At 42.9% G+C, this 24,352-nt stretch overlaps 1 protein-coding gene and 1 pseudogene across 1 annotated transcript; both read right to left on the bottom strand.

The window, feature by feature from the left end:
* Positions 1–306: 306 nt before the first annotated feature.
* On the bottom strand, positions 307–22,797 carry GOT2 (glutamic-oxaloacetic transaminase 2). Its single transcript, XM_026011862.2, has 10 exons — positions 22,522–22,797; positions 11,006–11,162; positions 9,018–9,146; positions 7,605–7,664; positions 6,754–6,915; positions 6,423–6,527; positions 5,019–5,169; positions 4,374–4,539; positions 2,400–2,550; positions 307–1,534 (listed from the first exon to the last, which is right to left on the bottom strand). The coding sequence occupies exons 1-10, from the start codon at positions 22,608–22,610 to the stop codon at positions 1,412–1,414; spliced, it is 1,293 nt and encodes a 430-aa protein (XP_025867647.1). The 5' UTR covers positions 22,611–22,797; the 3' UTR covers positions 307–1,411.
* Positions 12,423–20,825, bottom strand: LOC112929675 (ORM1-like protein 2 pseudogene; annotated as a pseudogene).
* Positions 22,798–24,352: the final 1,555 nt, after the last annotated feature.

The raw sequence follows: 24,352 nt of genomic DNA, 5'->3' as shown, positions 1-24,352 counted from the left end.
TGGCTCTTGTAGACACCTAAAGTCGCCACTGCCCCTCCATTTCTTCACTGCTGCTCTATCTACAGGTTTCTTCACAGTATTTCATTTGACCCCACAGTGCAAAGGATCATACCCACATTTTCAACATCGTTGGACTGGACAAGCTGAATGGCAAGACAAACAGAAAGCCATGGCTTTGGTTTACATTCAGAACAGTCACACACCTACTGGCTTACGGGCAGCTGAATAGACTGCAGATTTCTGGGACAATTGGCCACTCCTACCCATTCCCCCATTAAAAGAAAAACGTAACAGAGTAGACAGTGGTGGGGTCTACAGTAACTTTATTTTCAGAGAAACCAGGCTGCAAGAAGTCTACATGATTGGAGCAGATGGTGGTTATCTTTCCAAAAGGTGAAGCCTGAGTCCAGCTGGCAACACACAAAGGTTAAAACCAAAGCCCAAATATCTGCTTTCCTGGTTCTGCCCTGCATTGCCCACTCATGATGTGAAATGCGAGACCGCACAACAGTACTGAACGAAGAGGTCCAACCAGGCAGAGGCAACATTCCAACCAGGAGACAATCAATCATTGAAGAGGATGCTGATCTAAGTGCCATTACCTACTCTCTGCTATTCTTTGATGAGAAAGGTGAGGGTATGGGATGAGCAGTAAATTATATTCTTAGTTCTTCAAGTAAGTAAACTCTATAGGATAGGGCAGGTGGCCAATCAAGCAGTAGAACAGGATGCAAATCTAGGCTAGTTATAGATCTCTGTGCCTAAGGAAAAGAACAGAACTTAAAATGCCCAAAAGTACTGAAAAAAAAAAAAAAAAAAAAAGAACCTTATTTCCACTCCCCCAAATAAGACAGGAAATAGCATCTTTTATTTTCCTCACTGCAGTGGCAGCAGACGTGCTGGTTTTCATGAAACATGATTTCTGTAATGAGGTCTGTTGATAAGCTTGCTCAGTCACAGGATGACAAACACGAGGCTGCCTGTTAGAACGGGCTCTGCTCACAACACCCTGTAGGTGCTATTCTCATACTAGATCTACAGAGGTGCCCCAATACCGCTGGTAAGGGGCTGCAGTTAAAGCTTCTGAAATATTGCAATGGTATGATCGACAGAATTTTTTGGGCTATGTCTTTCTTGTACATGTAAACTCTTTTGGAACAGCTGGAGTTAAAGGAGGGGCAGGAGTTTGGTTTTGAGCCCCAGAGTTTCAGACACCCACCACAGGTGCCTCTGCCCTATTTCACTACACCTTCTTTTCTGCAAAACACATTCAGTGGTTGAGTGTTAACTACTGTGGTTGGAAGAAAAGACCTGATTGCCACCATCCACCCTCCTTCTCCCTCCATGTGAATCTCACAACAGCAGAGGTCGTAGGCAGGAAGGTTGTCTCTGTTCCCTCTCACCAGGGAAATTACTTGGTAACCTGGTGAATGGCATGGGCAAGGTAGCCCACATTGCCAGAGGTGACCCCTGCCACAGAGATGCGGCCATCCTTTGTCATGTAGATGGAGAACTCCTTGGTCAGCCTCTCCACCTGCAGGGAGACAAAAGCACGTTTGAGGCAGGGGGATTTGCCTAGCCTGGTGCAGTAAAACAGGAAAATAACAGAAATGATTTTCTTGCTTAAACCCTGTTCCCAGAATTTGGTGGGCTAATGTTGAGAGAAGGAAGAAAAAACTATTTTATTTATTTTTCAAATATTTTTTATTTATTCATGAGAGACAGAGAGAGAGGCAGAGACACAGGCAGAGGAATAAGCAGGCTCCCTGCAGGGAGATGCTCAACCACTGAGCCACCCAGGCGTCCCAGAAAAAACTATTTTAAAGTAGGATGAGAAATTCTGAGGTGTGAATAGGTGAAAAAAAAACCTTCCGTCCAACATTTCTAGAAACAATAGTTCCAGAATCCAGCTATGGAACAGCTTTGTCTATCAATATTCAGGCTCTTGCTTGCTCTGATATCACTTCAGAGGAGCAGCAAGGGTCACAAAAATGCCCAAAACACACTCTGCTCAACAGTGGTTTGCAGCGTCATGGGAGATACAGAGAGGTGAATGACTAATAACAAAATGAGGGACACCTGGGTGGCTTAGTGTTTGAGCATCTGCCTTTGGCTCAGGGCATTATCCTGGGGTCCTGGGATTGAGTCCTGCATTGGGCTCCCTGTGATGAGCCTGCTTCTCCCTCTGCCTATGTCTCTGTGTCTCTCATGAATAAATAAAATCTTTAAAAAACAAAAAATAAAAATAAAGAAAATGAATGCTACACTCTTCTTTTACCTAAGAGGGCTGCAAAATGCCTGTTTTAAGTGTAATCTGAACGGGTGGGTGATCTATGAGGAATTCTAATTTGCCAGGACTGATCAATTGTTTAGCTGAGGAGAAAACAGAGCCCACTAACCTGTTCAGGCTTTAGTCCTGTGAAACAAAACATGCCAATCTGGTCAGTGATGTGCTGCCAATTGTGGGAGGAGCCCTCCTTCTTGAGGTTGGAGACCAGCTGAGTACGCATGCTAATGATGCGGTCGGCCATGCCTTTTACTTCCTGCAACCTGCAAAAGAAAAAAAAAAACAAAAACAAAAAACCCTGGGATGCAGCTTAATTCTGGACAAGCACTGACAGATAAGCCGCAGTTCACAGCAATTTTACCCTCCTTGAGGATTCCTCTAGTATGCTTTAATTCTTTGTCCTAGCCTAAGTCAAATGCTGTCACTGGTTCAGGAAATAAAAAGCTATTTTATAGCACTGTGCTCTATCACAACACTATTTTGATCAGGCAGCTAAAATGACTAATATAACTGAGTTACTAAGAAAGATGGGGAAAAAAAAAAAAAAAGAAAGATGAGGGGTACCTGTGTGGCTCAGTTGGTCAAATATCCGACTCTTCATTTTGGCTTACGTCATGATCTCGGGGTTGTAGGATTGAGCCCTGTATTGGGCTGTGTTCAGCATGGAGCCTGCTTCGGATTCTCTCTGTTCCTAGGCCACCCACCCTCTGCTTTCTCTCTCTCCCAAATAAATGAATAAATCTTAAAAAAATAAAATAAAATAAAAGGAATGAATGACCCAATTTTTTTTTTTTTTTAAGATTTTGTTTATTCATGAGAGACAGAGAGAGGCAGAGACACAGGCAGTGGGAGAAGCAGGCTCCCTGTAGGAGTCTGATGTGGGACTTGATCCCAGGACCTCGGGATCATGCTAAGCCACCCAGGTACCCCCTTTGTTAAAAAAGATTTTATTCATTTATTCATGAGAGAGAAGCAGAGACCTAGGCAGAGGGAGAAGCAGGCTCCCTTTGGGGAGCCCAATGCAGGACTCAATCCCAGGACCCTTGTATCTCGACCTGATCTGAAGGCAGACACTCAACCACTGAGCCACCCAGGCATCCCCTTAGCAAATTTTTTATAAAAGGATAAATTATAAATGTGTTAGGTCTTGTGGGCTATTTGCTCTCTGTCACAATTACTAAACTCTGCTCTATGGCACATAAGCAGCCATACATAATTCATCAAAAATGGGTGTAGCTGTGTGCCAACAAAACTTTGTAATAGAGGACAGACTAGATATGACCCAAGAACAGTTTGCCAACCTTTGATCAAATGTAAGGTTTTCTAAATTATGTGGCACCACCCTTTCATATCTCATATATTCAAGGTAGTTGGATGCAACTGGCATTTAGAAAACAATAGAATATAATACATGAAGCCCAAGTATTGAGTTTTGACAAGCGTTTCAGTTACATGTACGTTTTATAGGTAATGTGTGTTCAGGGTCATGATACAAAATATCTGTTTTATGTGGACTACAAGAGACTGAGTAGCTAAGAGCAAGCACAGATGCCAAGAGATTCAGACAGTAAGCCTAATAAAACCCCAAGATATCATGTTCTTTTTTGTTTTATTTATTTATTCATGAGAGACAGAGAGATATAGAGGCAGAGACACAGGCAGAGGGAGAAGCAGGAAGCTTCAATGCAGGAAGCCCGATACGGGACTCGACCCCAGGACTTCAGGATCACACCCTGAGCCAAAGGCAGACACTCAACCACTGAGCCATCCAGGCGTCCCAAGATATGATGTCCTTAAAAAAGTTTTCCATGTAAGGCACTTCAATTTGAACTTCGGTTGAGGAGAGGGCAGATTTTACCTAACGTGGAGATGATGGAATAAAAAACCCTGCTGTTTCTGAATTACGTTTGTCTCCAATGTATTTATTTGAAAGGGCTAACAAAATGTACATTCCTCTCTCCTCTCTTCCCCTTCCACATGTAGAAGCTGTGTGATATTTTATGGCACTACTTGCTGATTATAAACAAGATCTGAAAGATCAGTGGCAGGAAAGGCAGATGGCTGGGGAGTGGCAATGTGCTTTTACCATTGTTTTCGCAGGTCAGGGCTGGTCAGGATGGTTGAGGCAATTCGGGCCCCATTGATTGGAGGGTTGGAATACATGGGACGGATCAAGATCTTCAACTGTGACTCCACCCTTTTAGCTTCATCAGCATCCTTGCAGACCACAGTGAAGGCTCCTACACGCTCACCTGAAAAGACACAAATAGATCTTCTCTTCTAGTTTTCCAATCTAACATGCTAAAGCAAATCACGATTCAATTTGCTAGATTTTATGCTTCCATCAGAAGTGCCATAAAAATATGTTATAAATAAAAAGGTTTCAACAACCAGTATGGTGAATCTAGAGACAACAGGAAGTTTGAGTACTCAAAAGTCTCTTTTTATTATATCCATCTTCTTGGCTCGTGGAGCAGTCACTTTTTGTTTAGAGAAGCAGTCATTAGTTTTCTCTGCTGGAAGAATTCAGGGACACGAAAGAAGATGTGACTAAGATCAGTAAAATCCATGTCATCTTTTTTCTCTGTGTAACACACATACACATGTGCGTGTGGACAGACACACAGACACCCCAGCCCCCAAATTGGTATTTCTGTGGCATCCTCTTCCAGCACTTCTTCAATCTCATCAGGACACACATCTCATGCACTGGGTGGGTCCCTTAGCTTACCGTATAAGCCCATGTTCTTGGCATAGGATTGGCAGAGACAAACATTAATGCCTTGTTCGATGAAGTGGCGTACAGCCCAGGCATCCTTGTTACCATCACCACTGGCAAAGCCTTGGTAGGCCATGTCAAAGAATGCAAAGAGATTATTTTTCTGGGAAAGAGAAGAGCAAAGCTTTAGGGAGTCCCTCTCAAGATGTCCACATGCTTATTGGGACCATGTGTCCCTCACATAGTTAACACAATTTTTTCGCCCCAGTGGCAATTTGGAGATGTTTAATTTTCCCTGAGTTAAGACATCATCATATATATTTTTACTTTGGTGGATATGGCCCCTCACGAAGACATTAAGAGAAGATACTCTTAATTGCAATCTTCCCAGAAAGCTGCTTGATCAATTGGGAAGCATTTTCAGGCTCATAGGAATTTGGGTAATTACTCTGGCCCAGTCAACACAGGACAGCATCAGCCTAATGTAACTTTGGCAGCCTCATCTTACACCCAGGACTCATGGGAACCATCTCATCTCCAGAGTGCTCTCTGAATGCTCTCTCTTTATTTTCCTCTGTTTAATTCTGTTTGTACTCCAGGTTTGACAGAATATTAAGAAAGGGAAACCAAAAGAAGTGAAAATGGGGACACAAGGCAACAGGAATATTTTCCTTCTCTGGAATTTTTTAAGTAAACTCTCCCTCCAATGTGGCACTTGAACTCCTAACCCTAAGATCATAAGTTCCATGCTCTACAAACTGAGCCACCAGGTGCCGCTCCTCCCTTAAAACTTTGACTAGTGCCTTCTCTGACAGCTGATCCTCTGAATGATAATGGTCATGTTGAGAAAACAGGCAAGGATAGGAGACATAACAAAGTATATAAAGGACGAATAAGTAACCCTGACCAGGGCAAACGTAGGTGCTAATAACAGACATCCTGGGACCAGTGGATGCCCACTGTACAGGCTAACCAACCACAGAATTGATCAGAATTCCCTACATCCAGGCTGAGGAACAAAAATTACTTTCAAGCTGTTCACGTATCATCAATTAAGAACTGCGAATTATGCAGGGCGCCTGGGTGGCTCAGTCGATTAAGTGGCTGACTCTTGATTTCACTCCGGTTGTGATCTTGGAGTTGTGGGATGGAGCCCTGTATTGGGCTCTGTGCTCGGCAGAGTCTGGTTGAGATTCTTTCCCTCCTTCTGCCCCCTCCCCCCACTTACATGTACACGCCCTCTCTTCCTCAAATAAATAAATAAAAATCTTAAAAAAAAAAAAGGAACTGTTAATTATGCAAATAAGTTTTTTCCTGACAACAATGTGGGCTCAAGGGTAACTAATTCTCACTGTTCAGACTTTGCCCAGTTAAGCATCTCATAAGGCCAGTTACCAAAGAGAGAAGTTTCCTTACCTTCACCACTGTTGCTATTTCCTTCCATTGCTCAGGGCGGGGGTCTACTCCCGTGGGATTGTGGGCACAGGCATGCAGGAGAAGAACACTTTGCTGTGGCATTTTCTAAAGAGACAGCCAACAGATAACTTTGCAGCTCTGAAGGAGATAATTTACCTAAAGTGTCACAGGGTCACTATTTTTGATCAATAACAGATAATCTGAGATCTGGGAATTAGTTGATCCTCAGTATTTTAAGTCAGCTCTTGAGACTCAGCTGTGAAACATCAAATCTCTGCAAGGAGGTTTGTTCCAGTTCCTTCAACCCTCTTGCCCTGAAAGTCACACTTACCGAAATGTCCTCTATAGCGCCTGTGAAATCAAAGCCGCACGTCTTGGGGTCATAGTATCGATAACCATGTAGCTTCATGCCAGCGTCCCTGAAGATTGGTGTATGGTTTCCCCAGGATGGTTTGGGCAGAAAGACATCTTGGCTGAACTTAAAAAATCTTTGCTAAAAAGTGGGATGAGGCAGAATGGAAAAGTGAAGAAGAGGAAAAAGAAAGAGTTGATGTATTTTATTGAAGAAGACATTTTCTTTTCTTTTTTTTTTTAAGATTTTATTTTTTTCATAAGAGACACAGGCAGAGGGAGAAGCAAGCTCCACGCAGGGAGCCCGATGTGGGACTCAATCCTGGAACCCCAGGATCACGCCCTGGTCTGAAGGCAGACATTAAACCACTGAGCCACCCAGGGATCCCAAGAAGACATTTTCTTTACTGAAACTCAGCTTATCTCTGAGTGAGAGATAGTAATGACTCAGCAGCAGCACTGTGAGTTGGAATCCAGGCTCTGGCAAGTAAATTCACTGTGTAGCCAAGGACCTACCTGTCTGGCCCTCACTTTCTTCATTTGTCAAATGGTGGGAGGTTCACCTCCTTCACAAAGATTAAATGAGTTAAAATAAAAGCTGGTAGTAACAGATGTGCTTAACAAATTATATTTATTATTATTCTATCTTCCTTTTAATTTCTTCTAAGAACTTTCACTCTTCTTAGCCTGACTCCATTTATCAGACTCCATTTATCCATTTTTCCAACTTTGTGGAAAGAAGGCAGCAAACACACATGCAATAGGAAACCCCATCATCCTCAACTTCCGGACTGTCTTACATCTTTCTCCTAAAGGAATTTCCAGACTTACCAGAAAACTGGCTCCAATCCTCAATGCCCCTGTTCCAGAAATGGTCTGCACCGTGACATACTGAAGGAGAGACAGCATGGTCAGTAACATGGGGCACTCTCTACAGGCCCACAACGAACAGAACCGAGGCCAGGCCCACGGAGGCACTGTTCTGTACAGTCAGTCCCCTTCCTTCTTCAGAATCTGAAGACAACGTTCCAAATTGTATTTGGAAATGAGCGAGAATGGCACTATTGTTTCATTTCCCCATTTCCTAAGAGATAGACCGACTCTCCCTGTGAGTCCTCAAACAAACCACCTCTTTAGTTGCCAACACCCTTGCTGGTGGAGAAGCTAACTCCACATGGCTTATTATCAGTATCATACTGTATTATATGAGGAATGATCACCCATGAGAAAAGGCTGATTTACACAGAGAAAAAAAGACACTAAGAACAGTCACTATATTAAAATATTCCAGAGGCAGGAGAAGAAATGGAAGAACCTAACAAACTCTTTACCAAACAAAATTTGTCTCTACAAACTTTGCCGTGACAGAAATAAAAACCCAATTGTGGGGACAACTGGCTGGCTCGCTGGTGGAGCATGGGACTCTTGATTTAAGGGTTGTGAGTTTGAGCCCCACACTGAAGAGATTATTTAAAAAATAAAATCTTAAAACAAATCTAACTGTGGATCTGATAATACTAATAATTCACAAAGGCACAGCAACTTGTGGAACAAGCTGATGTTATTTTAGCTAGATAGATACAGATTAAGCAAAATTTATGTAATCTGTTTATAAGAAGTCTATGTTCAGTGACCTTTAGGGACATCTTTCTTCTACAATAAAAGGGTCCCCAGGGAGATAGGAGGAGATGCTAGGAGACACTTGTGTTTCCCCCCTCACTGCTGCATGATGCTCTCTGGACCGGAGAAGAGGGAGGCAGCAAGAAGGAAGCATGGTCTGCTCTCTCTTAATGTCCAAACTGGCTGTGAAAGGGCAGCAGAGCAGTGCCAAACTGGTCTTGTCCCCCACAGCCCTGCCTGTGTGCTTCTTCCATCTAAGCTGCAAGCTGAGAACATTAGGGTAGCAGCTAATTATTGGCCTAAAATTGGGCATAGTCTGGCATTTCTAAAACATATTCAGTGTAAAATGAGCATAAGCACACACAGAGCAAGGTCAACTCTTCAGTCAAATTATTCTTCCATTTCAGGATTACTGCTATATTTTTGGAATTGGTTATATGAAATCTTTGATTTAATAAGTACCATCTTACTTCCTAAAGAAGAGATATTAGCAGTAGTGTGGTCACCTCAAACGAATCATCGCAAAGTGATATCTTTATTTATTTAAATTATTTCAAATTTGTTAAACTGTTAAATTTAAAATTTAAAAACAGACTACATGATGCCAGAGTCTGCTCTGCTTACCCGGCTACTTTTCAACACTTCATTGTTCTCACCCAGGGCTAGTTCTGCAGATGCCTTACAAAATTCAGCAAGTCCAGCAATGGGCAGGTATTCTTTGTCCAAATTTTTTGCAGCAATCTGGGCCTCTGCCTAGAGGTGAGAAAGGTATCCTCTTAGTTTCTTCTCCTTACATGCAATTACTCTGATTAATATTTAATGTTTTATAAATTCAATTTACATATTAAATATAAAGGAAGTAAAGCCTTGTTTTTATCTGGAAATACTGTCCAAGAAAAAGGATAAGTAGTACACCTGAAACTAATATGACATTGTATGTTAACTAAATGGAATTTAAATAAAAACTTGAAAACACATACCAAAAAAAAAATATATATATATATATACACAAAGTAGAATACTTACTATTTTATATTGTAGAATAGAAATATTTGTAATTTTTAAAGTAATATTTTTCTTTTACAACTAGGTTTTATATGGATGAGTACGCAATGTTCTCTTGGTTAATATGAAGCATAAAATGGCATTCTTGGAATGCACAAGAACAAAGTTTATGAGCAATGCTTTAAAGATATAATAAAATCAAACTAAATACATAGAAAAGAAGTATTTCAAGATATATGCTAGTCTAAGAATTTCAAAGAGTTACTAGTAACAGCCACATCTCTTAATGCTTTGGAGACAGGTGTGCTGTCCCTTATTAGCTATGTGACCCTGAGCAAATCAGTAATCTTCCTGAGCTTCAGTTTCTTCACCTGTTGAATGGGAGAACAAACTGTTGCTATGACTCTTACGGTTGGGTGAAGACCTGATGAAGGAACATACAGCAGTGTGTGGTGATATTCCAGCTTGTAAAATAGCTAATACTTGTCGAGTACTTGATACTGAGACCAGAACAATTCCTGCATGACTTGAGACACGGGAGCCAGCAATTTTTAATGGGTTTTCTCATCACGATTGTTTCTTGAATCCTTTTTTTTTCTATTCAGAGAGTTCTAGAGATGACCCTTAATCTATACACTTAAAATTTCTTCTTTCAGGGGTTCATTCAGCTCATTTTCTATTACTTCAGTGGCCTGAGCCATGAGGGCCTGAGCCAACCTGCTGCAGGGTGGTGAAGCTCAGATTATGGAGTGCCTTACCTTCACCCAGAAGTATTTTTTTAAAGACTTTATTTATTCATGAGAGATACACACACAGAGAGAGAGAGAGGGGCAGAGACATAGGCAGAGGGAGAAGCAGGCTCCATGCAGGGAGCCCGACACAGGACTTGATATCGGGACCCCAGGATCATGCCCTGAGCTGAAGGCAGGGCTGAGCCACCCAGGCATCCCACCCGGAAGTATTCTTTTGTAACTTTCACTCACTGTGCCCAGTACTGCTGTATGGAGAATGATGCATCGCCACCTCACTTTTGGAAATGACAAAGAAGCATTCATATATCAACAGAGGTGGTGTAGATGGAAAGGAAACTGTTCTAAGGGGATTAATTATTTAAAGTTACAGTGATAACCAACAGAAAGACTACTGAAAAAAATACAACAAAAATAAAGCGTATTACTCTATAGCTCAATAGGAAGAGAGGACAGAGAGCATGCCTGTGTAGGAGAGCTTACTAAGGCAATCAACACGAGAAATGGAAAATAATGGCAGTAACCCTCCTCCACAAAGGGCTATTCTTACCACCAAGAAGCAATGTTTAAATTGTCAGTCCTTTTGTGCACCCTCAGGATTAAACATGATGATGTATCTGCTTACAGATAATCACATAAATTCAATCTTGAAAAAGACCACGTAGTTACAATATGTCACTATTGGAGCTAAGGAGACCATAGCCCAGTCGACCTGAGTGATTCAAGAAGTTAATGCCAGGACTAGAACCCAGGTCTCTGGACTCCTAGCCCTGCACTCTTTCTGCTACTCTTCCTGCTACTCTTCAGGAGCTTCAGTTTATCTCTCCCAAGAAGGCAGGGGACAGATGGCAAACTCACCTTCCGGACACTAGGGAGCACATAAGGCTTTCCATTATCATCCCGATAGGCGCCAACTCCCAGATTCATCTTTTTGCTGTTAGTGTCTCTCTTAAAGGCTTCTGTGACTCCCAGGATGGGGTCTGGGGGACCCATTTCCACATGGGTCCACCAGGAACTGAAATGGGAAATAAAAGATGTGAGATACAGTAGCTAGACTTCCAGGGCCATAGACAGCTCAGATCCTTCAAAAATCCATTTCAAAGCACTCTACAGAGGAGTATGGGAGACCAAATATTTGCAAGTGCAACGAGGAGCAGGAGGGAAATACCCCAATCACCCTGGGAGGACAGGGTGCATGTATAGACTTTCAAAGCAGTCCAAACCTGACTCAAATTCTCAAAGATTATTTCATATAATGTGGCTGTGAGAAACTGAGGGTGGTAAGAGATGACCAAAAGAAGCAAGGACGACTGTAAGAATATTATGTGACACCCTCTCGCTCCCCAAAGGTATTTGGGTTGTACCCTGTTCTCAAACTTATTAAAGGGTAGCATTTGGAGAGCTTGTTAAAAACATAGGTTCTTGTGTCCCATCTTGGATATAGTGAGAACATGTAGAGTCATTAAAGTTTTTTTTAGGGGAGGGGGCAGGTTGATTAAGTGGAATGACACGAGTAGCCTTGCAGTTTTAGAGCCCATCTGGTTGCAAAGTAGGGTACTAAATGCAGAGTGATAAGAGCAGATGCAGAGGATCACTGGTTCATTACTTGGCAAAAGAGATAGAGATGAGGGCCTAAACCAGGACAGGACAGGAGGGGGTATAGAGGAAGACAGAATTTTGAGGTATTTAGGAATTAAAAATCAATAGGAACTAGTTATAACATCCTGTTGTTACTAAGTTAAAATGCTTACTACTAAGTTAAAATACTAGATGTTATTCTACATGTATACGAGTCATGATTTTACCTTAAAAAATTATCCCTTGGCAGACTTAGGGGGTCATCCACCTGGGCCAGGTGAACTTTGTTGCTAGGGAAGTATACCTCATCTTTCTTGGTGCCCTGAGGTAATCTCAAGAGGCAACAGAACTTTATTTTTTAAAAGATTTTATTTATCTATTCATGAGAGACACATAGAGAGACAGAGACATAGGCAGAGAGAGAAGCAGCCTCCCTGTGGGGAGTCTCCCCTGATGCAGGACTTGATTCTAGGACCCTGGGATCATGACCTGAACCAAAGGCAGATGCTCAACCACTGGGCTACCCAGGTGCCTCAACACACACACACACACACACACACATATATATATATATATATATTTTATTTTATTTTATTTTTTTTTTTTTTTTATATTTTAATTATCTTCATTCTTTTTAGAGAAAGAAGGCGGGGGTGGTGGTGGAGGGAGAGAATCTTAAGTAGGCTCCATGCCCACCACTGAGCCCAACATCGGGCTTGATCTCATGACCCTGAGATCATGACTTGAGCCAAAATCAAGAGTTGGATGCTTTAACTAAGCCACCCAGGTGCTTCCCAAAATTATCTTTATTATAAGTAAAATATACAGCTGCCTAAACACGGCTTCCTGCTGTGGGGGACAATTATTTGGCTCGTATCTTTCCTGCTTTTCCTGATTCAAAGAAACCACTCTTAGGACGGGCCCCATTTTTCATTCTCTTCCTTTGGAAGAGAAAGGTTATGAAGGGTTGTTGAGTTCTCAACTTTCAAGAAGGCAATATGGAAAAGGAAAGGATGTCACAGCCCTTTGGTCCAGTATTATGCCCAGCCCCATCCCTCAGTATTTGTTGATGCCAAAGAGATAAGCCTCATGGAACTGGGGTATTTAAGCAGCAGTATGCTGAGCAATGAGGCTGTGTTGATGAGGAAGTGAACAGCATCATACTTGGTGTAGAAGTAGGCCAGGAGATAGAGTACAATAGGAGAGATGCTGAGAAATTTGAGGGAAGAGGTAAATTGGAGCTTGTAGTCCATCAAGGAAAGCCAAACCTTTCCTTGGTCAGGGGTGTCCCTTTCACTGTATATATTAAAAAGACATAAATAGCCAAGTTATGGATGATATTGGTCGGGGTCCAGACAACACGAATACTTAAGGATAGCCCTGACTATTCATCACTCGAGTGTTAGGGTTTACTTGCTGTGTGCCACCCCCACATTCGTCCTCTGGCTTCAGAAGCCCTTCTGGCTGGAGGCACAGCACTCATTTCCATACCTGCAGTCTCCAGGGAGCAGTCTGAGGCAAAAGAACTTTAAATAACTTTCTCTGGTTCCCCACCACTGATTGGGGGCTTTGTTTCCAGTTTACCGATGGCCAATTGGCTAGTTTTCATTGGCAGCAATGATTGTGAATCTGGTTTTATGGTCTGACCATTCAGTAAACTCTGAAAATGGGTAGCAGAGATCTATTCTCTGTTGGGTGAGAAATTACGCATAATCTGATTTGTTTGACTTTGTTTTTTTGTTTGTTTTTAAGATTTTATTTATTTATTCATGAAAGACACAGAGAGAGGCAGAGACATAGGCAGAGGGAGTAGGCTCCATGCAGGGAGCATGATGTGAGACTCGATCCCAGGACCCTGGGATCATGCCCTGAGCCAAAGCAGATGCCCAACTGCTGAGCCATCCAGATGTCCCGACTTTGTTAATTTGAAGCTTAAATCAAGAACTTTGCAGCTCTGGGGTGCTTGGCTGGCTCATCAGCAGAGCACACGACTCCTGATTTTGGGGTTGTGGGTTCAAGCCCCAAGTTGGGAGCAGAGATTACTTAACATCTTTTAAAAAAAGACTTTTGCAGCTCTTTTTAATATCATAGCTGTGAGGTTTTTGTTTACTCTTGGCCTGTGACTGAAGTTATAGACCCGAAGAGCTGTAGAATCTGTGTAATTCAGAAAGGTTTTGTTTACCTCTTAGTGTCTGATGTGAAATGTTTTCCAGCTCTGTAGGGTACTGATAAATTGGGATTATAAAAATCGTAAACATCCGACTTTTATTCTCAGGGTCCTGAGTTCAAGCCCTGTGTTGGGCTCCATTAAAAAAAAAAAAAAAAGGTGCTCTGTTCTGGTTGTATTATAGAGATTGAATTTCTAGTACTTTAAATGTGCTAAAGTTTTTTTCTTTTAAAAAAAGATATATTTTTTTAACTTATTCATGAGAGACACAGAGAGAGAGGCACAGACACAGGCAGAGGGAGAAGAAGGCTCCATTACATGCAGGGAGCCTGATTTGGGACTTGACCCTGGGTCTCCAGGACCATACCCCGGGCTAAAGGTGGTGCTAAACCGCTGAGCCACCTGGGCTGCCCTAAAGTTTTTTTTTCTTAAACTCAGAAATGTTTAAAAAAAAAATTCAAGTTCACATCAGTGATATAAACCTTGGAGACTAGTTTAACGGATTTAATCACAATAGCTAGGTCTTTTATTTATTCATGGTAAGTATGATGTAAGCATACATTTTATTCTGTGTGGCTTTGTTTTTCCTAAACTTATATTGGTTAACTGATACTATAAGCTAATATTATTCCTATACAATGTTTAAAATTATAAAAAATGTAAATTTGTGTTCAGCTAATTATTATTCTGACATATTTTTACCTCACATTTGTCAGAATAGCTAAAATCAAAGACCCAAAAACAAGCATTGGCTAGGATGTGGAAAAAAAGGAACCCTCGTGCACTGTTGGTGGGAATGCAAGGTAAAGCAGCCACTATAGGAAAGAGTATGGCAGTTTTTCAACAAATTAAAAATAGAGAGCACCTGGCTGGCTTAGTCAGAGCATGCAACTCTTGACCTCAGGGTTGTGAGTCTGAGCCCTATGCTGGGTGTTGAGATTACTTAAAAAAAAAAAAAAAAAAAAAAAAAAAAAAGTTAAAAAAAAGATTAAAAACAGAATAACCATAATATCCAGTAATTCCACTACTGGGTATTTACTCAAAGAAAGCAACAACAAAAATAATTCAAAAAGATATATGCCACCATATGTTGTTTGCAACATTATTTACAATAGCCAAGATATGGAAGCAACCCGAGTGTCATCTATCCATAGATGAATGGATAGAGAAGATGTGATACGATGGAATATTACTCAGCCATAAAAAAGAATGAAATCTTACAATTTGCAACAACATGGATGGATCTAGAGGGTATAATGCTAAGTGAAATAAGTCAGAGAAAGACAAATACCATAAGATTTCACTCCCATGTGGAATTTAAAGAAACAAAACAAATGAGCAAAGAAAAAAAAGAGACAAAAACCAGACTCTTAAATACAGAGAATGGATGGTTTCCAGATGGGAAGAGATGGATGATGAGTGAAACAGGTGAAGAGGAGTAAGAGTACACACACTTTTTTTAAGATTTTATTTATTTATTCATGAGAAACACACACAGAGACACAAGAGACATATGCAGAGGGAGAAGCAAGCTCCCTGTGGGAAGCCCAATGTGGGACTCAATTCCAGACCCCAGGATCACGCCCTGAACCAAAGGCAGATGCTCAACTGCTGAGCCACCCAGGCATCCCAAGAGTAAACACACACCTTGGTAAGGATTGCCTATCATACAGAATTGCTGAATCATTATATTGTACACCTGAAACTAATATAACACATTTATATTAGTATAAATACAATAAATATTAGTATAAATGCAATAATATAAAATAGTATATTATAGTATATATACTATATATATTATAGTATATAATACTAATAAATATTAGTATAAATGCAAATATATATATATATATATCACAGGTTATACTTGCAAATATGAAAGACCATACAAGGACAAAACTTGGAAAATGAAGTTTGTCTTGATTCATTAGAATTTAGTCTGAAAAGAAACTATGAAATGTGTTAACATTTTAAAAATGTTTGCCGTCTTCCTTGGTTTAGTGATTAATGACTTTATCTTTAAAGATTTTTTTTAATTCATTTGAGAGAGAGAATGAGCACAAGCAGGGGTAGAAACAGAGGGAGGTGAAGAAGCAGACTCCTCGCCCCCATTGAGCTGGGGGGCTCTATTCCAGGATCTGAAGATCACGATCTAAGCTGAAGGCATATGCTTAACCATCCGAGTCACCCAGGTGCCCCTTAATGACTTTACCTTTAAAACAAAAGGTTAGGGGATCCGTGGGTGGCTCAGTGGTCCTGGGGTCCCGGGATCGAGTCCCAGGATTGAGTCCCATGTCAAGCTCCCTGCATGGAGCCTGCTTCTCCCTCTGCCTGTGTCTCTGCCTTTCTGAGTCTCTCATGAATAAATAAATAAAATGTTTTTAAAAACAAAACAAAACCCACAAAAGGTTATTTTTTTTACCTTCTGTGTAATCTGCCTAGATAGTAGAGATTCTTTGTTAACAGAATACTTCTCTATGCTTTATGTTGACTCTCTTATGTCTAAAGAAAAAACAAAAACAAAAGTTCCTCACATATGAAAGGGCTTTAAAGTCATGTTGTGTTTAATTTTAATGTTTTTCCATTTTCATAGGTAAACAATGATTAATTCTCAACCACTCACAATATTATCTTAAGTGATCAAATATCTAACAATTTTTTTTGAATTAGCCTTCCCAGATTGAATCCTAAATATAGCAAACAGAAAACTTCCAGGTTATGTTTCACCTAGAACTACTTTGAGACTTCAAAGAGGGCACGGAAGAAGCACCATCTTTGTTTCCAATAAACAGTTTCTTGGCAGCAGTTAATGTATCAGTTGAGGTTTTTTACCTCAAGGTAAATTACTGTTCTGCAAAAAAGATTATTCTACCCCTTTTCTTCAGGGCAAATAAGCAAAAAGCTTTTTACAGTTTAATATTATGGAAAACAAAGTCTTTATTATCTCCTAAATTAATTATTGAGAATGTGCTATCTGCTAAAAGCTGGGAATGTAGAGTAAAACCACCCCTCCCTACCACATTAGCCCAGTGGGACGACCCGTAGGGAGTCCTAAACAATGCAGGCTAGTGTGTGTGGGGGGTGATGTACAGTGATAAGGACAGGCTCAGAGCACAGATTATTATTTTTCAGAGCCTGAGGACAGGACCTAATAACCTGGGGTAGGGGAAGAAAGAAAAGCTTCAGGAGGCTTCCTAGAGGAGGTGACATATGAGGTGAGTGCTAAGGATGACAGGAGGAAAAAGGCATTCCCAACAGAGGCATAAGAATAAAGGCTAAAGGTGAAACAGACCGTGTGTGTGTGTGGGGGGGGGGCACTCTACAGTGACAAGTGGAAGCTTGGGAAGCAAGGGTCCAAATTACCCAGGTGAAATAGCTCAAGTTTTTTTAGTAATCATTTATCCAATCTCAAGCAATCAAACGTTTTAGCACAGCACAGTGAAAGTTCTCTCTGCTTATCATGCTGACAAGCTCAGCGAATTATTTATATTTTTTTCCTCGAAAATGGTTCCCTTGTTGAACTAGTCAGTGGCCAGTCAGCACTTGTACACTTCACTCCTCTGTAAGGCACACTGGATAGCTCAGCACAGCATTACATTTATGCTCTTCTGACATGCTAAAAACTACCTCAGCATTAGTAGCTGTAATTGTCACACACAGTTAATTCTGTTATTGAAGGGTAGATTATTCCATTTTTGGATTTCCCAGGCATTTATTTCTTTTATTAGCTTGCCTTAGATAATGTCAGACTGCATGGATTTAAATAACAGCTCGGCTGTATACCAGCTTGGGGGAGGGAGCACAGGCAAGCCAGTTAACTTCTAAGTCTCAACTTTCCTGATCTGAAAAATGAGGGCATAAGAGTCCCTCTCCTACAGAGATGTTGTAAGGATGAAAGGAGTTATTTTTTTATTTTGTATTTTTTATAATAATTTTTTTTTATTGGTGTTCAATTTGCTAACATACAGAATAACAGCCAGTGCTCATCCCGTCAAGTGCCCCCTCAGTGCCCGTAACCCATTCACCCCCACCCCCCGCCCTCCTCCCCAGAGTTAGGATTTTCCCAGAGTTAGGAGTGAAAGGAGTTATTAAATCTAAAACACTCAGGGCCTGGAGCAGAGTGAGTGCTTGATGTTAGTATCAACACTCCTAAGTTATTATTTGTTTGTTTTCATTTATAACTATAGTGCCACTAGTAAGGTGTCTGGTGAGGCAAATATGTAGATAATTCAAGAAGCATATGGTCATAACTTTATGACTAAATACAGGTCTTTCTTGCTTTTCAATTACTTCTACTTAGTTTTTTTACAATCTTATAAGACATTATTACCATTCTTCCCCCTTACTAGCTCTATTGCCAGGACTCAATATCTCGCTCTTCTTTTTTCATTGTTGTAGGCTGCTTAGTTTTTCCAGTCTCTATGCAAAAGAAAGAAAGAGATACCTTGAAGTGATTGCTGAACTGGGCCTGAAGAAAGCTTCCTTTATTTCCTACCCACAATTCAGACTCTCAAAACATGTAGCCACCTGTCACTGATGAGTGAAAGGAATACTCTGAATGTCAAGGACATATAGAAAACTTCCAGCAAGCAATTATCATTTAAAAAAAGATATCTCTGGGCACCTAGTTAGCTCAGTTGGTTAAGCATCTGCCTTTGGCTCAGGATGTGATCCCGGTGTCCTGGGATCAAGTCCCATATCGGGCTTCCTACTCTGCAGGGAACCTGCTTCTCTGTCTCTGCCTCCCTCTCTCAGTCTTTCATGAATAAATAAAATCTTAAAAAAAAAATAAAATAAAAAAGATATCTCTGTTTCTAAGGCCTCTAATCAACAATGACAAGACTTGGAATGCCTGGGTGGTTTAGTGGTTGGGCGTCTGCCTTTGGCTCAGGGGTGATCCCGGGGCCGGGGATCGAGTCTCACAGCGGGCTTCCTGCATGGAGCCTGCTTTTCCCTCTGAGTATGTCTCTGCTTCCCTCTGTATGTCTCTCATGAATAAATAAGTAAATAAATATTTAAAAACAAAACAAAAACAAAACAAAAAACAATGACAAGACTGCTGTCCCAAGGACGGAAGGCACCATTCTTTTTTTTTTTTTTTTTTTAATATTTTATTTATTGGGCAGCCCCGGTGGCTCAGCGGTTTAGCGCCGCCTTCAGCCTGGGGTGTGATCCTGGGGACCCGGGATGGAGTCCCACGGGTTCCCTTCATGGAGCCTGCTTTTCCCTCTGCCTCTCTCTCTCTCTACCATGAATAAATAAATAAAATCTTAAAAAAAATATTTATTTATGAGAGACACACAGAGAGGCAGAGGCACAGACAGAGGAGAAGCAGGCTCCATGCTGGAAGCCCGATGTGGGATTCGATCCCAGGACTCCAGGATCATGCCCTGGGCCGAAGGCAGATGCGAAGCCGCTGAGCCACCCAGGCGTCCCTAAATAAAATCTTACAATAAATAAATAAATGAATAAATGGAATAGTAATAGATGAACACAAGATGGGACAAAAATGATGCTGATAACCTGTGGCCTACAAACGGATTCCTGCCAATGTCCTTTGGACTTAAGTGCAAAGCCCAAGTCATTGAGCAATGTTGACTAGCAAACGAAAAGATGTTAGATACAAACTATTCAGATAAGCCTTTCTAATTCCTTGCATTTTTTTTCTGGGAACTTGTCTGGTGCTTTATAGTTTAAAAAAAATGCTTTCCCTCACATTCTTATTTTAAAATATGAAGAGAAGTGAACTATTTTTATTTATTTATTTATTTTTTATTTTTTTATTTATGATAGTCACAGAGAGAGAGAGAGAGAGAGAGAGAGAGAGAGAGAGGCAGAGACACAGGCGGAGGAAGAAGCAGGCTCCATGCACCGGGAGCCTGATATGGGATTCGATCCGGGGTCTCCAGGATCGCGCCCTGGGCCAAAGGCAGGCGCCAAACCGCTGCGCCACCCAGGGATCCCAAGAGAAGTGAATTAATTTGCTCGTGATCACAGAGCTAAAAATGGCAAAGATGATACTACAATTTTGATCTTCTAACTACTGGCTATTATACCACTATTGCACACTGCCTTTCTAAAGGGTCTCATGATATGCCTTCACTTATTTCCCCAAAAAATAATCAGGATAATTAAGAACAGATCATTATAAATCAAGATACATTAGCATATTTCCCTTTCTTTACTGACCTGGGACTAAGCCTGATTTCATGTAACTATGTTTTCACAGCACGGTCAACCAGAAAAGGTTAAATGTTGAGTGCTTTCTGTTTAAAGGGATCCCTGGGTGGCGCAGCGGTTTGGCGCCTGCCTTTGGCCCAGGGCGCGATCCTGGAGACCTGGGATCGAATCCCACGTCGGGCTCCCGGTGCATGGAGCCTGCTTCTCCCTCTGCCTGTGTCTCTGCCTCTCTCTCTCTCTCTCTGTGACTATCATAAATAAAAATTTATAAAAAAAAAACAAAAAACAAAAAAACCGTGCAGCTATGGGGATCCCTGGGTGGCTCAGCGGTTTAGCGCCTGCCTTTGGCTCAGGGCACGATCCTGGAGTACCGGGATCGAGTCAGGCTCCCAGCATGGAGCCTGCTTCTCCCTCCTCTTGTGTCTCTGCCTCTCTATGTCTATCATAAATAAATAAAACTTTAAAATAAAATAAAATAAAATGTGCAGCTAAATGGGGGCGCCTGGGTGGCTCAGTGGTTGAGTGTCTACTTTTGGTTCAGGGTGTGATCCCAGGGTCTGGGGATCGAGTCCCACATCGGGCTCCCTGCAGGGAGCCTGCTTCTCCCTCTGCCTGTGTCTCTGCCTCTCTCCTTCTGTGTCTTTCACAAATAAATAAAATCTTAAAAAAATATACTTTGGTCAAGATCACTTCTACAGTGGCAGCAGTGAAGGTTCTCATTTCCTTGTTGTCGGAAGGGTTACCTGTCATGGCCAAATATGGCAGCTGGCTCTATCACCCAATCATGTATCATTGCTTAAATCTGAACAGCATCTTCTCAGCTGCAGATGCTCAACTACTTTACGACTTTACAGCAGTGAGTAAAGTCGTTAAGGTTTCTGCTCTCATGGAATTTACATTCTCATTGTGAAAAGACTGAAAAGAAAAATGAGTCAGCCACTCAAACTCAAAGAATGACTAAAAGGTCACACCCATAGGGATATGCACCAAGCACTTTAAGTAAAGCTTTAGGCCACCCAGCCAAATCTATAAAACAATAATTACTTTTAAGACCACTACAATATTGCAAGACTTTCTCTTGCCCATAACTTTAGGCACCCCTTTCTCTTCTCCCTAATTCTGGCCCACTAGGTAGGCTGGCTTAGAGAGCACACCTTGAGAGAGTGCCAAGGAGGAACTAAATCAGGGATAGACAAAGTGTGAAAGCCCAAGCAAAACTGTACTGCCAAGAGTGTGAGGCTGTGTAAAGGACAAACTGTCCTGCCGGTTGAGGATGACATGCATACAATCAAGGCACACAGAACAGGCCAAGGCTTTGCTCCTTGTAATCAGTATCTGGCCCGTGGTGGGCTGGAGACTAGGCTCCTCATTAGGTGGTACTTAAGCATACAGTCTCAAACTGCCTTCTTGAGTCACTTAATCGCCTGGCTCGGGTCTTCACTAGGAAGGAATTACTAATTCGTTTTAAACTCCATACTTTCTTATTGCAACACTTAGCACAGTGTGAAGTTACATATTTGTAAATGTCTTGAGTGACACCCGTCACTTGTTCACCACTGCCTCTATCATTTGGCCTAGCACCTGGCTCTGAGAGACTGTAACGAAATATTTAGTAAATGAGAGCACAGAGAGGTGGAGAGGAAGAGCGGTGACTTCCCTATAGTCAAACAAAAAGGAGGCGAACTACACCTTGAACCTTTTCCATGCGAAGGCCACATGGTCCAGGGGTCACCGGGGACTCTGGTGGTAACACGGGGGAGGGGGAAGGAGGGTGGATGCCACGCACCAAGGTCAGGGGATGCAGAAGCGAGAGCTGGGCCTGAAAGCCAGGGCCCCGGGAGCCTTCCTGCCCTGTACTTCCTTTCCCGCGGCCCACGGCCAGAAGCACGCCGCGGCCCTGCAACCCCGCTCAAGCCCGAGGGAGGCCACGACAGGTGAGCCCCGCCGCGCGCCCCAGGGCAGCGCACCAAGGGCACCCGGCCCTGCGCGCCGCAGCCAATCCGCGCAAGGCAGCCTCGGCGGCGCAGCCAATGGGCGCCAGGCCGGCCGGGCACCGCAGCCGCGAGAGCCTTCCCCTCGCCACCTCACCCCCCCCGCCCCCCGCCCCCCCCGGCGCCGAATCCGCGTCTCGTGACCCCCCAAACCCTGAATGGGAGTCCGGGTGCTGTAGAGGGCCGCAGACTCCGAACCCGGGGGAATGCGCTGGCACGCTGTCCTGCCGTCCCGGGGACAAGGGAGGGGAGGGATGGGGATGTAAGACCCCGAGGGTCACTTTGAGGCGCCGACGCTCAATTATCAGCCCCCACTGAAGCCGAGGGGGTGTCAGAGGAAGTGTGCGTATGGTGCCTGTGCTTGGGGGGCGGGGGGGGTTAGAGGCCCTGGGGCGCCGGCAGCCCGGATGGGCAGGCCCGTCGTCCCCAGCTCCGTGTCCGTCTCCCCTGCTTACCTGGCTCTCGCAGAAGCCGCACCAGCGAGGCCTGGGTGGAAGGCGGCGGCGACCCCAGACAGGACGCGGCCGGAGTGCAACAGGGCCATGCTGGGCGGCGAGAAGGCAGGGGGCAGCTGCAGGACGGGGCGCAGGCCAGCGGGCGCAGACACGCAGGCGCGGGCTCCCGCGGGAGGTAAGGACAGCGACTTACCCGGGCGGCTAGAGCGGCCGTCCGCCGGCGCGAACGTCGTCACAGCGCACCCTGGCGGCAGGGGCGCCTCGGCGCGGCCGCCGCCTCTGAGCCGCGTGCGGGCTCGCCCGGGAGTCGGCTCCCCCAGGGCCACGTGGTCCCGGAGAACTGTGACCCCGCGTTGTATCGCGGTTCGCAGCGCCTGAAAAGCTTTTGTTTAATCACGACAGACCCGACTGTAGAGGTAGCAGCTGTTATGCCAACTCGAGAGCTGGGAAAATATATACCGATGTAGGTGAGAGTAATTTGCCATCTGCCGTACAGCCAGTGCCCAAGGTGGCCAATCCTCAGACTTTAGCAAGCTGTTTCCCTAAGTGCAAATCACCCACCTTCTTCCTGAATCTTTCTTTATCCCTGGTTTGTAGAGGATAACAGGCCCATCTCGTGGGGGTATTTGTGATGATTGACATTAGCCGATTATGTCTAAGAACGGCCTGGTGTAGTAGCGCAAGATAATGCATGGTTTTTAACGACAAACTTGTGTTTGTCAGTCAAATCCTTACAGTTGTGTGTGGAATGGAATGAAACAGTTTTAAAGGAAAAAGTGAATAAATTTGAGATATCAGAACTAGAATGATTCAAACAAGTCAGCTCTCAAGAATGGCTGTTTCTCAGATACTTCTCTAAACCCCGAATAGAACCGTGTCCCTTGCCAATTTAATTTGTCTTCTGTGGCATCTCATTGCCTGAGGTCATATTCTAGGCCCTTCCCAGCCCAGCCCCAAGCGACTGTCTCAGATTCATCTGCTCTCTCCCTGACCTCAGCCTGTGCTCCCATAGACCACAACTTTCCATTCCACTACTAGATTAGCTTCTTACAGGTGCTCTAACAAAATGCTACAAACTGGATGGTTAAAACAATGGAAATTTATTCTTTTACAGTTCGGGAGGCTAGAAGCCCCAAATCGAGATGTCAGCAGGGTTCGTACCTTCTGGAGTCTCTGGGATAGGAATCTGCTCCCTGCCTTCTTCCAGCTTCTGGCAGTTGCTGGCAATCCTTGCCAGCAAGCGGGTCCTTGGCTTAGAGACACATCACTCAATCTCTGTCTCTGTTTTCACATTGTATTCTCTCCCTGTGTGTATCTCTGGGTCTGTTCTCGTCCTCAAGGACATGAATCGTATTGGATCAGGGCCTACAGTGACGGTTTCATCTTAAATTGATTACATCTGCAGAGACCCAGCTTGCAAATCACAGGTACCTGGGATTGGAACTTAAACTTATATTTTGGGAGAATGCATTTTGACCCATAACAATCACTATCTTAAGATCCAGCAATTTTACTTCCAGGTATAGCCTTCGAGACCTCAAACATGTATAGGATATTAGTGAGGCAATGTTCATAAAAGAAAAACACAGGAAACAGCCAAGTTGCTCATCAATAGTTATATAGATGTGCTCTTATAGTCATGTGATGGAGTGCTATAGAGCTACATGTAAGTGATCTCAAGCCTCAAAAACATAAAAAAACAAGTTGCAGACTCATTTAGGTAAAATTTTAATATAAGCAAAATCATTTCATGTATTCATTTGTAAATGTATGTAAAAGTCTGAAAAAAACATACACCAAGGATACATTTTGGTACAGGAGAGTATAGGAA

Source organism: Vulpes vulpes, chromosome 2 (assembly GCF_048418805.1).
Source record: "Vulpes vulpes isolate BD-2025 chromosome 2, VulVul3, whole genome shotgun sequence".
NCBI classification, from domain to species: domain Eukaryota; kingdom Metazoa; phylum Chordata; class Mammalia; order Carnivora; family Canidae; genus Vulpes; species Vulpes vulpes.
The sequence above is the reverse complement of the archived record's forward strand: the minus strand, read 5'-3'. Positions and strand labels throughout refer to the sequence as shown.

Bases quoted from the DNA above. Each gene is read 5' to 3' on its own strand.
- GOT2 (XM_026011862.2), bottom strand. From the start codon at position 22,610: ATGGCCCTGTTGCACTCCGGCCGCGTCCTGTCTGGGGTCGCCGCCGCC. The intron at 4,540-5,018 runs GTAAGCTAAGGG...GTGTCTTTTCAG, and splicing joins CAAGAACATGGGCTTATACG to GTGAGCGTGTAGGAGCCTTC. The intron at 1,535-2,399 runs GTTAGTGGGCTC...GTCTCCCTGCAG, and splicing joins CAGGACTAAAGCCTGAACAG to GTGGAGAGGCTGACCAAGGA.